At 43.3% G+C, this 20,120-nt stretch overlaps 1 protein-coding gene across 19 annotated transcripts in view; it reads left to right on the top strand.

Moving 5' to 3' along the window:
* NfI (Nuclear factor I) overlaps positions 1 to 20,120 on the top strand; it is a 96,983-nt gene that overhangs the window by 41,278 nt on the left and 35,585 nt on the right. For 17 of the 19 annotated variants that reach the window (XM_076536900.1, XM_076536905.1, XM_076536908.1 and 14 more), the window contains 2 exons: positions 11,726 to 11,917; positions 13,050 to 13,233. In XM_076536900.1, the coding sequence (XP_076393015.1) occupies positions 11,726 to 11,917; positions 13,050 to 13,233 (376 nt within the window). Of the gene's footprint in view, positions 1 to 5,087; positions 5,182 to 6,297; positions 6,318 to 11,725; positions 11,918 to 13,030; positions 13,234 to 20,120 lie in introns of those variants that run through there. The other 2 variants (XM_076536912.1, XM_076536913.1) reach the window with 2 other exon arrangements.

The following is a 20,120-nucleotide window of genomic DNA, read 5'->3' on the forward strand; positions in this document are numbered from 1 at the left end:
TCGCTACTCTCTCGCGTTGTTCTTCCACCCATAGTGAATCCCACGCATTATAATTCCAAGTGTACTAATTGCACGCGTAATTCTAACACGCAGTGCTTCTCGTGATAATCAAACACGTGGCACCAGTAGTAAACGACAACACGTGTAACTTTACGAGAAGGAATCACGTGGAAAATCGCGTGCGCACGGTCGTTTAGGCAGCTGCCAAAGATTCGTAAACCCGTAATTCGTACGTAGGGGTATAACCTTGTTGGTTCCGGCGTACGCCAAGATTCTCGTGCCACGTGCTCGACACGGTGAACACGCGTTTTCTTTTTCGCGATCATGCGCCAAGCAACGCGAGGCAAAAATTCCTGTCAGAATCGATGCCTCCGCTATCGACTGCAATCTCTTTAAGAGGCGATATTTTCGTTCGAAGGATCGAGAAACGGCACACTCTGCTCGTTTCTATCCGTATCTTCGAGTATCGCGATATTCGAAAGGAGCTTTGCACTGTTGGTTATTGCTCGCAGTCGCGAGGATGACTTTGTTCGAAACACGACAGCTTATGAATTAAACATGCTCCGTTCTTGATACTCGATGGAAATGTATCTATGCTTTCAATCTCCACAACCGAGACAGCCTTCTGATTTCCTGAATTTTCTTCGCTTTTTCTATCTGCAATCTGGACGCGCTGCTGGTACCTGTTTTGTGTTAGAAAGGTCTATTTTCATTTTTAAACTTGTGCACTCTGCCAAAAACTTTGGTATGTAGAACTTGGGAGACCTGCGTAGAATCGTGTGCGAATGTAATTGCTGTGAGGGAGTCTCGTGTGAATTTTAAAATAACCTGTGGATTTTGGGACAATTGTAGAACCTGAGGGTGGTGTGAGGATACTGTGATTCTACGTGTGGTAATTCGATGCGACGCAATTCCAGTGCTTGGTAATTCGATGCGTTGCAATTCCAGCGCTTGGTAATTCGACGCATGGTAATTCGATGCGTTGCGATTCCAGCGCGTGGTAATTCGATGCGTCGCAATTCCAGCGCTTGGTAATTCGACGCGTGGTAATTCCAGCGCTTGGTAATTCGATGCGTCGCAATTCCAGCGCTTGGTAATTCCACGCGTGGTATTTCGACGCGTGGTAATTCGACGCATGGTAATTCGATGCGTTGGAATTCCAGCGCTTGGTAATTCGATGCGTTGGAATTCCAGCGCTTGGTAATTCGACGCGTGGTAATTCCAGCGCTTGGTAATTCGATGCGTCGCAATTCCAGCGCTTGGTAATTCCACGCGTGGTAATTCCAGCGCTTGGTAATTCGATGCGTCGCAATTCCAGCGCTTGGTAATTCCACGCGTGGTATTTCGACGCGTGGTAATTCCAGCGCTTGGTAATTCGATGCGTTGGAATTCCAGCGCTTGGTAATTCGACGCGTGGTAATTCCAGCGCTTGGTAATTCGATGCGTCGCAATTCCAGCGCTTGGTAATTCCACGCGTGGTAATTCCAGCGCTTGGTAATTCGATGCGTCGCAATTCCAGCGCTTGGTAATTCCACGCGTGGTATTTCGACGCGTGGTAATTCCAGCGCTTGGTAATTCGATGCGTTGGAATTCCAGCGCTTGGTAATTCGATGCGTTGGAATTCCAGCGCTTGGTAAATCGATGCGTGGTAATACTACGCGTGGTAATTCGATGCGTTGGAATTCCAGCGCTTGGTAATTCGATGCGTGGTAATACTACGCGTGGTAATTCGATGCGTTGGAATTCCAGCGCTTGGTAATCCGATACGTTGGAATTCCAACGCGTGGTAATTCGATGTGTCGCAATTCCAGCGCGTGGTAATTCGATGCGTCGCAATTCCAGCGCTTGGTAATTCGACGCGTGGTAATTGCAGTGATCTGCAATTTTGAGAGAACCTATGAAACTAAGTCCTCTTCTACCATACAGGGACACATGTGGTACCACCCCCGTACACTCTAAATAAATGAACAATTTCTATTAACGTTAGTATCAGATTAAAGTAAAAATTTGCAGCCTTTCAGAATCAGGCCTTTCAGAAGATGTGGATCTCTTTAACCCCATTTACCCTAAAATTTGTCCAGCGTTACGGAACGCAACGGGTGTGCCTAGTGGACGTATAACGGTAACAGCCTCTGTCTCTCCAGCCCTCGGTCCCAGAAACAAGCAGGCAGTCGTAAAAAGGGTGGTGAACCCGCGGGGAAGTTTTTGAACGAGCTTCTGGCCCTTTAACACGCGTTACGGTGTAATTTCAGCGGCAGAATCGCTCTAAACGATATTCCGTGGCAACGAGGACGCCGGCCCGTCGAGTCTCGAAACTTTTCCTCGGTGGTTTGAGGGGGTGGTTGTCTGGGCAGCGGAGGGGGTTCGGTGCGTTAAGAAGCAAAAAATCAAGGAGACTGGCGCCAAAGCCAACCGGGGGTGGTTTAATATTTAGATTCAATTACGAAAAGAAAGAAGGCATCGTTATGCGGCAAATTGTCGCAGCCTGCTGGACCGCGAGGGGTGGCCTTGCTGGGGGATGAAAAGAAAAAGTAGGGGTGGCTGTTATATCGCGACGTAATGGACGCGGAACACCGCCGGGTTGGTTACTTTACGAAAGTTATTGTTATTGGACACAGCTGAGATTTGCTGTCTCTTAAGACTTCTTTTACACCCTCTCTAAATTACCGGAAAGCTGGTTAACGAACGGGGAGGAGTTTACTTAGAATCTTTTTTGTAATTGAGTGCATATTATATAAGATTATACAGGGATGGTTTTTTTGTGAAATACCTTTAACCAATACATATTTTAATCATACAATTAAAACTACCCTTAGGACTTAACCTAACAAAAGGATCAACAATATAAAAATTATAAAAGAGTATAAATAGTTAATAAATATAGAAGTAACAACCAGGACGTCGACCAAAGCCGTATCGGATCAATTCCTTGTGGCAGTCAATTACATAACCCCAATTAACCCCTTCGGAGGGGCTGCCTTGTTCGTCCTGCCACTCGTGCGCCCCCCGTCCCCTCGTGGAGAGACGAAAACGAGCTGACCGTCGGCCGTTAGGCTAAAAATGCAGTCTCCGCTTTATTTCCCGCGCTTGAAAATAGCCCATGAGCCACCGCGGTCGTAGTCGCTGCGGTGATGCTGGTGGGGGATGGGTAACGGCGGGTCGGTGAGACGGGGGTGGGGGAACAGCAACGACGGTGCCGAGCATTTTCGGAGTGGGGTCAACCCCCGCCCCGGCCTTGGGGGTGGAGGGAGCGCATTTACGCTCGACACACTCACACCGAAGCGGGTTCCCGCTGGACGCGATGCACATGGACTCTTATACAGGGTGTTTCGACTCAAAAATCTTTTTATATTACCCTCTCCCTCCTTTTCATGTTCTCCAACTTCCTTCATTTGCAATTTACTTCGTTGCTTTTGGGTCACGCAAACTTCCTCTATATTTTGGACGTAGATGTAGAATGTATGATGTACATTTTGGATGTACGTTCTTTTTATTTGATATAACACCTTCATTTATAGTGTCGACTCAGATATTGGCCAAGGGGTTGAAGTTATTAAAGATAGTACATTACTATGTAGTATGAAAGTTATTACATTACAAACCAAGAGGTAGATGTGCATCATGGTTGCGTCATGGGTGCGTCACGACAGGGTTGTGTGCGTCAGGAGTGCGTCACGACTGTGTCATGTACATGAGTGCGTCATGTGTGTCATGGGTGTGATGTTATTATGGAACAAGCAGTTAGCACCGTCCTTTAATACATTCTATCTGTGCGTCACGAGTGCGTCATGACTGTGTCGTGTACGTCATGAGTCCGTCATGTGCGTCATAAGAGTGATGCTATTATGGAACAAGCAGTTAGCACCGTCCCTCGGTACATTCTAACAGTGCGTCACGAGTGCGTCATGGCTGCATCTTGTACGTCATGAGTGCGTCATGTGCGTCACGAGTGCAATGCATTATTATAGAGCAAGGAGTTAGCACCGTAAATGTTCCTCGATATATTTTATCAGTGCGTCGTGAGTGCGTCATGACTGCGACTTGTGCGTCACGAGTGCATCTTGTGCGTCACGAGTGCAATGCATTATTGTAGAGCAAGGAGTTAGCACCGTAAATGTTCCTCGACATATTCCAACAGTGCGTCACGAGTGCGTCATGACTGCGACTTATGCGTCATGAGTGCGTCGTGTGCGTCACGAGTGCGATATGTTATTGTAGAGGATAGAGTTGACTCCGTAAATGTCCCTTGACATATTCCAACGGTGCGTCACGAGTGCGTCACGACTGCGACTTGTGCGTCATGAGTGCGTCGTGTGCGTCACGAGTGCGATATGTTATTGTAGAGGATAGAGTTGACTCCGTAAATGTCCCTTGACATATTCCAACGGTGCGTCACGAGTGCGTCACGACTGCGACTTGTGCGTCTCGAGTGCGTCATGAGTGCGTCGTGTGCGTCACGAATGCGACACGTTACTGTAGAGCGAGGAGTTGACTCCGTAAATATCTCACGAGATATTCTATCAGTGCGTCACGAGTGCGTCATGACTGCGACTTATGCGTCACGAGTGCGTCATGAGTGCGTCGTATGCGTCACGAATGGGACACGTTACTGTAGAGCGCGGAGTTGACTCCGTAAATGTCTCTCGACATATTGCAACAGTGCGTCATGAGTGCGTCATGACTGCGACTTATGCGTCACGAGAGCGTCGTGAGTGCGTAGTGTGCGTCATGTTACTGTAGAGCGAGGAGTTGACTCCGTAAATATCCCACAAGATATTTCGTCAGTGCGTCACGAGTGCGTCATGACTGCGACTTATGCGTCGCGAGTGCGTCATGAGTGCGTTCCGTGCGTCACGAGTGCCCCTCCTCATCGTAGAACAAGCATTAACACTAAAAGTGTCCTTTACCACAAAAAAATTCGAAAGATTTTGAACGTAGCGAGTTCCTCGATGACCTTAACCCGAAATAGTCTGACGTAGTACTACGTTGTGGATTCTAAAAAAAGATTTTTTGGAAACTATTCAATTTTGTTTCTTTCGAGTTTCACGTCTCTCGAGCAGTCGCGATGCAGGATCGTGTTTTTAAGGGTCTGACCTGAAATCGAGATTACGTGGTACTACGTCCTAGGAGAAAATAAGGGAGTTCAAACAACATAATACGGTTTCACGAGCAGAAGAGACGGTAAACATCGTCGGCGCGCAAGCAACGCGAACCTCAGACATACTTTCAACAAAACTGTCCCCTACCTCTTCTCGAAAACTTTCTACTCTGGTTTCCAAACTCGCCCGATTTCCCGGATTCAACTTCGTCCGCCTTTTTGGCCCACTTCACCGGTGGACAATCAGTGTCGGGGATAAATTGTGAGGTGGTAATTAGATGAGCAGAGTGGTCGTGAAAGTTCCTGAGGGCGGCTATGAAACATCGCTGACTTTGAATCGCTGTGGAGTTGTTTTTGAGTCGCGGGTGCATTAGTGAACAAATCTTGCTAATTTAATTTTCATTCAAAAATATCACTGGCGCGTACAAAGTACCATACTCGAATATTCGAAGATAAATTTGAATGCAAAACAAGATTTTAGAGAGAAAATGACAGATACCACCCGGTATATGCACGTCCGCTAAATTCATTCTCGGCAACGAGCGTAGTGCGTAATTTCGGTGCACTTTAACGCAGCGAATATAGGAGTAATTATGCTCGTGAAATTAAAAAAGGAAAAGAGGACCATCGAGAGAAAAAATTGTAGAAGCACCTATTCCAAAATTGAAAGCATACGCGACATATGTGGCGTATAATTGAATGACCGCTAACGAGAGAAGTACAGTGCGTGTCCCTCTAGCGGCGAGTGAAATTAACCTCCGGAAAAAAGGCGAGCTTAGCACCAGGAAAATGATTGCGCGTAGCAGCGACTGTACGGCAATCGACTAGAAAGAAGAAGGGAATCCTGTCTGAAAGGAAAGCAAAGTGGCCGTTGAGAAAAGGCGGCAACCTGTTTTCCCTTTGTTCCTGGTCCTCGGCGTCGCTGTGTTTTGTGTTTATAGAAGGACTCGCAGCGAGATGTAAAACGGAAATAGAAGCGGCTGAGAGAGCTTCGATGCTCTTCCGCGTTCCAACAATCTAACCGTGGACAAACTTCTTCTCTCCGTCTTTTCCCTCCTCTTTATTCCTGTCTTGGCTTTGTTTCGCCTGGATATTGCGATTGAGCCTCCCCCGTGTTTCCGCGGGATTACCTCTGTGGCCCACTTCTTTTTTCCTCGACCATTTCACGATTGTTGACAATCGGGCAGTATTTGTCTGCGCATTCCTGATACTGCAAGTGGTAATATAACGCGCGGTGATTTGACGCGTCTAAATTCACCGCGACTTAATACGTTGTCATATGTACGGCACATCATGGCGATATAATGAGTGGCAAACATAGCATGCGTCGTATCTAATATATGGCAATATAACACGTGACAATATAGTGCGTTACAATTCTAACACATATTGAGTTTAATACATGGCGATATAATGCGAGACAAATTTAATACGTGTCGAATCCAACGTGTGGTAATATAACGCGAGAAAAATTTAATACGTGTCGAATCCAGCGCGTTGCAATATAACACGTGGCAATATAGCGCGTAACAATTCTAACCGTATCGAATTCAACGCGTGGCGATATAACGCGAGAGGAATTTTATTCGGGTCGAATCCAACGCGTGGCAATATAACACGTGGCAATATGGCGCGTAACTATCCTAACCGTATCGAATTCGACGCGTGGCGATATAACGCGAGACGTATTTATTACGTGTAGAATCCAACGCGTGGCAATATAACGCGTGGCGATATAACACGTGGCAATATAGCGCGTAACTATCCTAACCGTATCGAATTCAACGCGTGGCGATATAGCGCGAGACGAATTTAATACGTGTGGAATCCAATGCGTGGTAATATAACGCGTGGCGATATAACCCGTGGCAATATAGCGCGTAATAAACCTAACACGTATCGAATTTAATGCGTGGCGATATAACGCGAGACGAATTTAATACGTGTAGAATCTAACGCGTGGCAATATAACGCGAGACGAATTTAATACGTGTCGAATCCAACGCGTGGCGATATAACGCGAGACGAATTTAATACGTGTCGAATCCAACGCGTGGCGATATAACGCGAGACGAATTTAATACGTGTCGAATCCAACGCGTGGCGATATAACGCGAGACGAATTTAATACGTGTAGAATCCAACGCGTGGCAATATAACGCGTGGCGATATAACCCGTGGCAATATAGCGTGTAATAAACCTAACACGTATCGAATTCAACGCATGGCGATATAACGCGTAGTAAATCTAACACGAGTCGAATTTAATATCCGGCAATATAACGAGTGACTACCACGTACTAACTCGTGAAGATCCAACGCGTGAAAGTTGCTTAAGAAGAATTGCAACAACCATGCAATACAAATAGAGTTTATTGTATTATCATAGAATGCGTAGAATAATAAAACGTGAAAATCCAAGTAGAATAGGTCGCCCATTCTGGAATAATCGCATCGAGTTATCGTATCTAAACGTCCGGTGGACCTTTCTTTTTCTCCCACTGTATTTACGTTCAATTTCACCGTGAGTCTAATGTAACGAGAGCTCGTTGGCTCGAAGTGAGACGAATTCGATTGCTCGGTTCGTGGCTGGAAAGAGGGAGGCGATCGAACGACCTGCACGTACGTGAATGTCGTACAGAGAGAAAAGCATAAAAATGAACCTAACCGCCTTCCCGAGATTTATTTATCGGCGAGACTTACGGATTTTATTCAATACCGCACTCGTCCTGCCTTTGAATTTTATCATTGTCGGATAAGCCTTGATCGAATATTTTATCGGGAGTTTCTGATACTTCACTAAAATTTACTCTGTTTTAAAAGAGCAACGATGGTTCGATTGATAACCAAATGATAAGAACGGTAAAACGCGAAGGTCTCAGCTCCGAGATTCGCATCGTTTTTCTCGCACGAGAAAATTTCAAGCACGTATCAGAGGCTCGCGCACAGAAATGTCACGAAGACACGCTCGACCCAACTGTGGGAGAGAGACCTGGTGCAGTTACGGTGCATCCTGCATAAAGCCGATCAAGTATGCCGAGTGTGAAGGAGGGCCGCGAGTGCACCGGCCACGTATATCGTGACATGCGTATGTACATCTAGGCGCGGCAGTTTACCTCGTTCACGCCAGCGATTTCTCGAGCGCGATGCTATTCGCGCTATCCGCGAGCGATACGTGATGTGCTCGTCTAGATTCGACTCCATCGGACACGATCTGACTACGATCCAATATAAATCGACTTGATCCGATTCGATTTGGCTCGACACATTTGACCTGATTCAATTTCATTCCATTTGAATCGACTGCTGAATTTACACGACTTCGCTCAAGTTTGCTTGACCGAGCACGATAATACTCGAATTTATACGATTTGACTCGAGTTCGCTTGACCAGATACGACTGTAGCCGAATTTACACGATTTGACTCGATTAAGTTTGACCGAGTGCGGCAGCAGTCGAATTTACACGACTTGACTCGATTCAACTTGACTGAATCCGACTGTAGCCGAATTTACACGATTTGACTCGAGTTTGCTTGACCAGATACGACAGCAGCCGAATTTACACGACTTGACTCGACTAAACTTGATCGGCTACGACAATAGCCGAATTTACACGACTTGACTCGATTAAACTTGACTGAATCCGACAGTAGTCGAACTTACACGACTTGACTCGATTAAACTTGACTGAATCCGACTGTAGCCGAATTTACACGACTTGACTCGAGTTTACTTAACCAGTTACGAGTGCAGTCGAATTTACACGATTTGACTCAACTAAACTTGACCGGCTACGACAATAGTCGAATTTACACGACTTGACTCGATTAAACTTGACTGAATCCGACAGCAGCCGAATTTACACGACTTGACTCGAGTTTACTTAACCAGTCACGAGTGCAGTCGAATTTGCACGACTCGACTCGATTAAACTTGACTGAATCCGACAGTAGCCGAACTTACACGACTTGACTCGACTAAACCTGACCGGTTCCGACTATAACCGAATTCGCACGATTCAATGCTTCGCCCGACCCAACAGCAACCGAATTCACTCTGACCCGATTCAATTTCACTCTGACCCGATTCAATTTCACTCGACCCGATTTTCCCGCCCCGATTTGCCCGACAATCTCCGACTTGACCCGACAATAACCGACTAGATTTAACTCCGCGAAGTTTGGCAGGTTGTGCGTGGAAAGTACTAGGCGGGATAGATCGCGTCGCGGTGGCGATGCATTCCGCGCGCTTTCGATGCATTTCTCAGGGACCTTATGCACCGGTGCATTTGCTATTCCACGGGTGACGAGGGCCGCCGTCGAGCGTGCGCCGCATAAACGGCCGTGTGAAGCAGACTCGGGTCGACGAGCGCGGTCGTCTTCGTGCTCGTTCACCTATCTGGCGCGATGCTCGACTTTGCGAGATTTTCGTGCTGACTATAACAAGTGCTTTTACTTCTTTAAAATTAACGCGAACTTTCTTCTATAGTTACTATCATATTTTAAAACATAACTTGCAGAGATGTTGGAGTCTGAGGATGCATAGGGTGTTTAGGGTGCTTAGGGACATAAGGAACATGTGGAGTATAGGAATATAGAGATATAGACACGTGGACATAGCATAGGATCTTTCTTCGATAGTGTCGCAATTTTAAAACGTAGCTTGCAGAGGTATTGGAATCTGAGGATACACAGGGTGCTTAGGATGCATAGGGACATAAGGAACATGTGGAGTATAGGAATATAGAGATATAGACACGTGGACATAGCATAGGATCTTTCTTCGATAGTGTCGCAATTTTAAAACGTAGCTTGCAGAGGTATTGGAATCTGAGGATACACAGGGTGCTTAGGATGCATAGGGACATAAGGAACATGTGGACATAGCATAGGAGCTTTCTTCAATAGTTTCGCAATTTTAAAACGTATCTTGCAGAGGTATTGGAGTCTGAGGCATAGGGTGCTTAGTATGTATAGGGACATAAGGAACACGTGGAGCATAGGAATATAGAGATATCAATAGATGTAGAGATGTAGATCAACAGAGGTATACATCCACTGCAGGTGTAGAGATTTGGAGATGTGGGAATCTGGAGATGTGGGAACCTGAAGATATAGAAATCTGGGGATAAGTCTCTGGTGTTATAGAAATCTGAGGTGTAGGAATCTGGAGATGTGGGGACCTGAAGATATAGAAAACTGGATTACTGGGATAAGTCTCTGGTGTTATAGAAATCTGAAGTGTAGATCTTCAGGGTTGCAGAAACCTGAGCATATAGAAATCTGGAGTTATAGAAATCTAGGATGTGATTCAAGAATGTAGGATCTGGAGAATCCCAATAATAGTGATCTCTGTATAATTTAATTTCCTTATATACCCAATTCCCATACCCCATCTGTGTATACCTAATTCCACCATCAACACCACTGAACCCTAATTCAACTCAGTCCACTTCAAACCCTATTCTCCTCTCACTCGATTTATCCACCTAGTAATTCGACCTTGAAAATTTGAATTCGAAAACTAAAATCCATTTTCCCAAATTAGCATCCGAAAGCAAAATCACCGCTAATACCCTAAACCACAGAACGTCCCAACTCCAAATTCAAAGTCCCACATCTCCTCCTCAACGAGGACCATTATTTTTAACGATAAGAATTAAACGAGACCTCAAATTCAGCGCGATATCTTCTCAAGTATTAAACTAGTATAAAACTCAGGGAGAAGGTCAAGATATCGAAGCGAAGAAGAAGACACGTGGGGACGTGATCTCGCATATCGTTTACGGGAACGGTTTGAGGTCAGCGTTGCTTTGGTACCGAGCCATTGGCAGAAGTTTGTAAACTCGTGAAACTTTTCAGATCAACAGCTGCTTGTTTTCGGTACATCGAATAGGGGAGGAAACTTCTTCGGAATATGTTCTATGCAACGTTTATGATGCATTCGTGTTTGTTGGTCGACTTTCGGCATTCCTTTTTCTTTCGACAATTTACTTTGTCATTTCTTTTCCTTTCGACAATTGAATTCATCATTCCTTTTCCTTTCAATTGACTTCATCATTCCTTTTTCTTTCAATTGACTTCGTCATTCCTTTTTCTTTCGACATTTGACTTTGCTATTTTTTAAACTTTCTGATTATTCTCTTTGCTTGATGAATTATTCTTTGGATCATAACTGAAGGTTTCATTAAAGACACTTATTGTTTGATGTTCAGTTTGAAAGCAATGCAGCAAGCAAAGCAGTTTGAAGTTTGAAGAAACTGTAGACACATAGAAATGTATAATTTTGTGACACAGTATAGCAATTGTGACTTAACCTCTTCCCGTATCATTTATTTAACAGATGCGTCAAAGAAAATTAAAATGTAACTATTTTATATTCAGGGATCTTTGATAATGTAACTTATAGATGGACCTAAATTTCAAGTAGAAGAGTATTCAAAATTTAAGTGAGGTTTGAGTGAGTTCACGAGTGAGACTCGTCAAAGTACGGGAAGGGTTAATCCTATAGGGAAGGGTTAATATAACAATTGTGACTGATAGCAGTTGACGTACAATGTAGTTCAAAGAAAATTTAAAAAGTTTCAAAATGAGAGAGGGAGTTGAACCGTGTGGTTTGTTGCAGAACGAGAAGCTGGAGGTGAAACAGAAATGGGCCTCGCGGCTTTTAGGCAAATTACGAAAAGATATCACGCAAGAGTACCGAGAGGACTTCGTGCTAAGTATCACGGGGAAGAGGCCAGCCATGTGTGTCCTAAGTAATCCTGATCAGAAGGGTAAAATGCGTCGCATCGATTGCCTGCGTCAAGCCGATAAGGTACGTCTGACCATTGTCGTCTTAATCTACTTACACCTTCATGCTGGTAAACTTGTTTCTGCCTTTCAATTTTTTCTTTGTTACAAAACCATAATTATTGAGAAGTAAGCCCTTCACAAGGTCACACTTCACTGTACAATTTTTTAAAAAATTCCTTTTGTATTCTTAACACGTTGACTGCCACGCTAAAGTAATTTTCAGTTGCATTCAGTAGTGCTTTAATTCTTAACCAATTTTTCTAAATATTTGCACAATATCTTGTCACATTTATTTTCCGTAGATCCATGTAATTAATGCGAGAATTTGCGGTTAGGAAAGTGACTAAATTCTTAACAATATACTTGTTAAATCAATATGGATACTTAAGTGTCATCCATATAAGGGTGACGTGGCAGTCAACGTGATAAGAAGGTTCCTCATCTGAGGAAGGCCTAAACGTAGAGTCTGTAGGGACCTATACAGAAATCGTACAGAACAGTAATCTTGAAATTGCACCTCCACATGAAGTATAAAAGTATACATAAATTAGTCAAGCATAGATTAGGTATTTTTGAGAGAAGTGCCTAAGAAGGTTCCTCACCTGAGGAAGGCCTAAACGTAGAGTCTGTAGGGACCTATACAGAAATCGTACAGAACAGTAATCTTGAAATTGTACCTCCACATGAAGCATAAAAGTATACATAAATTAGTCAAGCATAGATTAGGTGTTTTTGAGAGAGGTGCCTAAGAAGGTCCCTCACCTGAGGAAGGTCTGAACGTAGAGTCTGTAGGGACCTATACAGAAATCGTACAGAACAGTAATCTTGAAATTGTACCTCCACATGAAGCATAAAAGTATACATAAATTAGTCAAGCATAGATTAGGTGTTTTTGAGAAGGGTGTCTAAGAAGGTGAAGTCCCTCACCTGAGAATGGTGTCTAAGAAGGTGAGGTGCCTCACCCGAGAAAGGCCTAAACGTAGCGTGTCTATAAAAGCCTATACAGAAATCGTACAAAACAGTAATCTTGAAATTGCACCTCCACATCGAACACAAAAGTATACACAGATTAGTCAAGTATAAATTGGAAGCGTTAGCCAGCAATATATCAGGTGTTCGACACCAATAGGAATAGTCGGATCGTTATGTCACAGGTATGGAGGTTGGACCTGGTAATGGTGATCCTCTTCAAGGCAATTCCGTTGGAGTCAACGGACGGGGAACGGCTGGAGAAGACTGCGGAATGTGCTCAGCCGGGTCTCTGCGTCAACCCCTATCACATCAATGTCTCCGTCCGGGAACTCGATCTCTACCTCGCCAATTTTATCACCAGCCATGGTAAGTGATAATGCCGTTATCCTTCGATTAACTTTTCAAGCGATGCTTCATACATTGCTTTACCTTTACCTTTTTAACTGTCGCACAACTCTTTCTATTTACTGGGGTGAGTTAGGCTAGGCTTAGACTTAGACCTGGTCTACATAGGCAGAGCTAAGTATTACTGCAATTTGAAGATAAATAAAAAAACTTGATATGTTTGATATATCTCTTGTTCAGCTACCTTTGGTTGTATAAATTGACACAACTCAAAATTTATGTATAAATTATGATATTCGCGATTGTTAGATTAGGAGTGTAAGGTGCGTCACGCTGGAGGTGTATGTGCGTCACGAGTCTGACTTGACGAGGGGCAGCATTCAAGTATTTTAATATTCAGTTCTGATTGTAATGATCAACATGTTACTTTAAGAGTCCATAACAACCTAATGGAGAACCTAGACCTAATCAAGTTATAAAGCTAGACATAGCCTAACACCTCAAAGTATCACTACCAAGTAGCCTATGAACCTAACCTTGAAGTGTCGATTTGAGTAGAAAATAAATAGATACCTAACTAAATCTTGATAACACAAAACGTGAAAATCCTTCTGACTGCAATGATCAACATATTAATTCAACAGTCCATAACCTAATCAAAAACCTCGACCTAACCATCAAACTAGTCATAGCCTAACATCTCAAGGTACCTATCACTACCAAGTAGCCTAACCTTGAAGTATCGGTTCAAGTAGAAAATAAATAGTTACCTAACTAAATCTTGATAACACAAAACGTGAAAATCCTTCTGACTGCAATGATCAACACGTTAATTCAACAGTCCATAACCTAATCAAAAACCCCGACCTAACCATCAAACTAGTCATAGCCTAACACCTCAAGGTACCTATCACTCCCAAGTAACCTAACCTTGAAGTATCGATTCGAGAAAATAAATAGATACCTAAATCTCGATAAGATGAAAATCTCGATAAAGTATCTCCCGAAGAAGGAAGACTATCGATTAATGAGAGTCTCCCATTCAGTATTTGGCTCCTCGTAGATTGATCGAGTAGATCCAAGCCGAGTGGATCGCACGAATCTCGTCGCGTTCATTCATTCGCGTATCCGTCCATTCAAAGTGTCCACTACGACTCGGCTTCGATTCAAAGTTTCTTGGAACGCTCTGCCAATTTCAACCGGCCCCCATACAACGGGGCATTTCATGGCGCGAGTCTGCTACGCTCGTCCCATTCTACTTTGCTGGCGAGCTCCTCGACGAAGGACGCATTGCCACGAGATTTACACAGGTGGCCATTCCACGTATAAAAATATCCGACTTCGACGAGGTTCTGACAAACTTTTCGATTACTTCATGGCTTTTGAATATGACTTTGTTTTACAGGGTGGTTTAAAGGTAAAGTCAAGGTTTTATTTTGGAGGCAGAATTGAAATTTTGTTAGTAAGTTTGATTTTTTATTTTAATTGCTTCTTGTGAAATGGAAGATTATTCGCGAAGTTTCACCCCTTTGTAAAGATAGGGTGAAACGATAGAGGAAAGGATAGGACAAATAGGGGTGAAAAGTGCAGACATCGTAACGGACTATAGTTTGACACTCTAGTTTAATTTTTTACTTTAATTGTTTCTTGTGAAATGGAAGATTATTAGCAAAATTTCACCCCTTTGTAAAAAGACAGGATAGAATAGAGGATAGGAGAAATAAGGGTGAAAAGTGCAGACATCGTAACTGACTATAGTTTGACACTCTAGTTTAATTTTTTACTGTAATTTCTTCTCGTGAAGTGGAAGAATATTTTCAAAATTCCACCCCTTTGAAAAGACAGGATGAAACGATAGAGTAAAGGGATAGGTCAAATAAGGGTGAAAAGTGCAAACATCGTAACTGACTATAGTTTGACACTCTAGTTTAATTTTTTACTGTAATTGCTTCTTGTGAAATGGGAGAATATTTTCAAAATTCCACCCCTTTGAAGAGACAGGATGAAACGATAGAGTGAAGGGATAGGTCAAATAAGGGTGAAAAGTGCAAACTTCATAACTAACTATAGTTTGACACTCTAGTTTAATTTTTTACTGCAATTTCTTCTCGTGAAGTGGAAGAATATTTTCAAAATTTCACCCCTTTGAAGAGACAGGATAAAACGATAGAGTGAAGGGATAGGTCAAATAAGGGTGAAAAGTGCAAACATCATAACTGACTATAGTTTGACACTCTAGTTTAATTTTTTACTGCAATTTCTTCTCGTAAAATGGAAGAATATTTTCAAAATTCCACCCCTTTTAAAAAACAGGGTGAAACTAAAAAGCAAAAGTAAAGACATAAGGGTGAAGATAGAAATAATGATGAAAAGTACAAACATAACTAAATATATTTTAACACTCTAATTTCTTCTCATGAAATGTTAGATTATTTCACCCCTTTGAAAAGGGTGAAACAACAAAATAAAACTATAGAATAAAAGATGAAGATAGAAATAACAAAGAGTACAAAGATAATCTTGCAAATTATAAAATTCCCTGAAGAGAAAAGTGAACGTCGTCCGCTAATTTACGAAAGCGGAAGACAGATCGACGTTTCGATCGATCTGCCAAGGAAAGCCACGTGCGCGGCTTCTTTCATTCGGATTCATCGAACTCACTGACTCAGTTGGGAAACACGTAATTTCCGTACACGCGCCTCCTGGCAGCCCGATAGCCCCGTGTTACACCGTGTGCTGGCTCCTCTTCTCTTCTCTTTCTTTCTCGTGCATGCTACGAACCCGGTTGGCAGCCGGCTTTCTAATGTTTACCAGCCGGTTGACGCAAAAATTGGCGAGGCCTACCGCACCACCTACGAGAACCAGAAGAAAAAAAACGCGTGGCTGCCAAGACATGGGGTAGGTTAGGTCTCCAGACCGTACGTCGCCTTTCTCCCTCTTCTCTTGTGCGTTCATGTTGATATTGCTTATTTCTCATCGACTTATTAATCTACTCTGCTGTGTCATTTGTTTATCTGACTCTAAGATAAATTGATAGTTGTACAGAATTAATATTTAATAGAAAGGGACTGTTTATTCGATATTTGACAGGGAAGTTCTATTGAAAAGTTTAGTATTCTGTTCGAATATCGGGTTGAAATATGGTGTTATTAGAAAGGGACTGTTTCTTCAGTATTTGATAATGAAGTTCTATTCAGAAGTTTACTAGTCTGTTAAAATATTGGATTGAGATATGGTGTTATTAGAAAGAAACTGTTTCTTCAATATTTAACAATGAAGTTCTACTATCTATCAGATTGAAATATTATTAGAAAGAAACTGATTCTTCAATGCTGAAGGAACATTATAATGGTTGAAAGAATACAATCAATAATTGTGACAAAAGTAGTTTTATGTACGATGAAAAGTTTGTTAACGTAGAGTCCTTATATGGCCATCAAGTTTATTGCAGAAGTGAATGGTTCTTGGAGCTGAGAGTCCAGAGAACTTTGCATCACAGATGCAAGTCTAATATGTGATCTATCGTGTAGTAATGTAACGTTCAGTTATCTAACGTGCAGTTATTTCAGGTTTAATAATGTAATGCGTAGATATCTAGCTTGAAACAATGTAACGCGTGGTAATCCAACGTGAAGTAATCAAACCTGAAATAATGTAACGCCTGGTAATCTAACGTGTAGTAATTTAACTCGTAGGAAAGCGACGCGTGGTAATCTAACTCGTACTTATCTGACTTGCAACAATGCAACGCGTAGTAATCTAACGCGTGGTTATCTAACTTGTAACAATGCAACGCGTGGTAATCTAACGCGTAGTAATTTAACGCATGGTTATCTAACTTGTAACAATGCAACGCGTGGTAATCTAACGCATGGTAGTTGGAACGCGTGATAATTAGAGCGCGTGGTAATTCTACGCGTGGTAATTCTACGCGTGGTAGTTGGGACGCGTGGTAGTTGGGACGCGTGGTAATTCCATGCGTGGTGGTTGGGACGCGTGGTAATTCCACGCGTGGTAGTTGGGACGCGTGGTAATTCTACGCGTGGTGATTCAGCGCGTGGTAATTCGACGCGACGCAATTCCAGCGCGTGGTAATTCCAGCGTGCGGTAATTCGACGCGTGGTAATTCGATGCGTCGCAACTCCAGCGCGTGGTAATTCGAGCGCTTGGTAATTCGATGCGTCGCAATTCCAGCGCGTGGTAATTCCAGCGCGTGGTAATTCGACGCGTGGTAATTCGACGCGTGGTAATTCGATGCGTCGCAACTCCAGCGCGTGGTAATTCGAGCGCGCGGTAATTCGACGCGTGGTAATTCGATGCGTCGCAACTCCAGCGCGTGGTAATTCGAGCGCGTGGTAATTCGACGCGTCGCAATTCCAGCGCGTGGTAATTCGACGCGTGGTAATTCGATGCGTCGCAACTCCAGCGCGTGGTAATTCGAGCGCTTGGTAATTCGATGCGTCGCAATTCCAGCGCGTGGTAATTCGATGCGTCGCAATTCCAGCGCGTGGTAATTTTACGCCTAATAATCTAACTTGTCACAATCCAACGCGTAGTAATTTAACTTATAATAATCCAACATATAATAATCTAACTTTCAGTAAATGATAGTAATCTACCCAGCAATCTACCGTATAAAAACTCATCTCCATTCAATCACTTTCCCCACATTTTCCAACAATCGAATCAGAAAGGATGATTGATTCGTTTAATCAAATAACAATGGCTCTATGTCGCAGTTGCGAGTGAATTTGATTGAAAAGAGTAATATAGGACACTCGATTCTAGGTTACGTATTCCACTAATGAGATTGATATATTTAGAGCTAACCTCGAATATGATCTAATATATATCGCTTCATTTTTAATCATTTTCTTCCTCCTTGTCCACAAAAACCCCAATATATACTTTCGTACCTTAATTATTGGATTAGAATTATTACCTTAAAGTGAAATAATCAGCTAACCATTTCTATACAATCCTTTACTATCTGTCCTCTTAAGAACCTAACCTAACCAAAATCTCTATCTCTAATTTATCTTCTAATATCAAGTCACCTTTACCAAACTTCACCAAGTTCTCTCCAAGATTAAATTCACCTTGCGAATTTTAATGTAACCCAATGAGTTACGTTTCTGACGGATCGTAAAAAGTGCGGGAAAATTGAAAGAGACCTGAACGTACGCATGCGCAATTCGATGAACGATGCACGCTTGAGGATCAACATCATAAAAATTCCTGGACCTGTGTAAATATACACGGGCAATAATATAAACTTGGTGGCCGGCAAGGCGTGGCGGATAGAACGGTTCGCTACTTCGGACCCTTTCGGATTATCCGTCGCGTCGACGTTCTGCTAAAAGTAGACACTTGCTCGGTTCGTTTCAACTGACCTAATAGAACGGTATTATTATAGGAGAAGTACGGAGAGCCTCGATAATGTTTCAATTTGTCAGAATGCGGATCGTAGATATACGACGTGGCGTAGCGTCGGTTCTCAACAAAATGGCGTCCTTCTGCGGTCGCAAGCTGGTCAACTTGTGTTTGCGATTTACTTAGTTATTTATTTAGTTATTTATTTAATTCGGTAGCAACTTCAGTATCAAGATTTAAAGAATTATCACAGAACTCTTAGATATTAATCATAACTTCTTGGTTTAATAACTTTTGACACAAAATAAGTTTTAATGGCGATACAATTCTGAATGGCAGTAACTTTGAATTTCATTTATCCTAAGAGGCGTAGAGTTTGATATAGAAACTAAAAACTGTGAGTAGAGAAGGCTAAACCATATCGGCCGATCAACGAAATCATGGCAAGGTGAGACAAAATAGAAAAGGGAAAGAGGGTAAGGAGGGATGAGGTCGCTGGTGACGCGGCCGCTGCGTATTCGCCCTAAGAGCTAAATATCGCTCGGCTGGTTGCGTAAGTATCATCGTGTCTTATGAAAGTGTTAGAGAGGAGGACAGGTGCTACGTCTTGTGTCGTTCTCGCATTTTCGCGATGGCCTGACTCCATTTTAAACTCCGAGGAAAACCTAACCTATGACTTCTCACCTATGACTTCTAACTATGCGTTAGATTATTATGCGTTGCATTGTTACATGTTAGATTACCACGCGTTAGATTATTACGCGTTGCATTGTTACAAGTTAGATAACTACGCGTTAGATTACCACGCGTTAAATTACTACGCGTTAGATTACCACGCGTTAAATTACCACGCGTTAGATTATTACGCGTTGCATTGTTACAAGTTAGATTACCACGCGTTAGATTACCACGCGCTGGAATTGCGACGCGTCGAATTACCACGCGCTGAACCACCACGCGTAGAATTACGACGCGTCCCAACTACCACGCGTGGAATTACCACGCGTCCCAACCACCACTCATGGAATTACCACGCGTCCCAACTACCACGCATCGAATTACCACGCGTCGAATTACCGCGCGCTGGAATTACCACGCGCTGGAATTGCGACGCGTCGAATTACCACGCGCTGAATCACCACGCGTAGAATTACCACGCGTCCCAACTACCATGCGTGGAATTACCACGCGTCCCAACCACCACGCATGGAATTACCACGCGTCCCAACTACCACGCATCGAATTACCACGCGCTGGAATTGCGACGCATCGAATTACCAAGCGCTCGAATTACCACGCGCTGGAGTTGCGACGCATCGAATTACCGCGCGCTGGAATTACCACGCGCTGGAATTGCGACGCGTCGAATTACCACGCGCTGAATCACCACGCGTAGAATTACCATGCGTCCCAACTACCACGCGTGGAATTACCACGCGTCCCAACCACCACGCATGGAATTACCACGCGTCCCAACTATCACGCGTAGAATTACCACGCGCTCTAATTATCACGCGTTCCAACTACCATGCGTT

Source organism: Megachile rotundata, chromosome 11 (assembly GCF_050947335.1).
Source record: "Megachile rotundata isolate GNS110a chromosome 11, iyMegRotu1, whole genome shotgun sequence".
Lineage (NCBI taxonomy): Eukaryota > Metazoa > Arthropoda > Insecta > Hymenoptera > Megachilidae > Megachile > Megachile rotundata.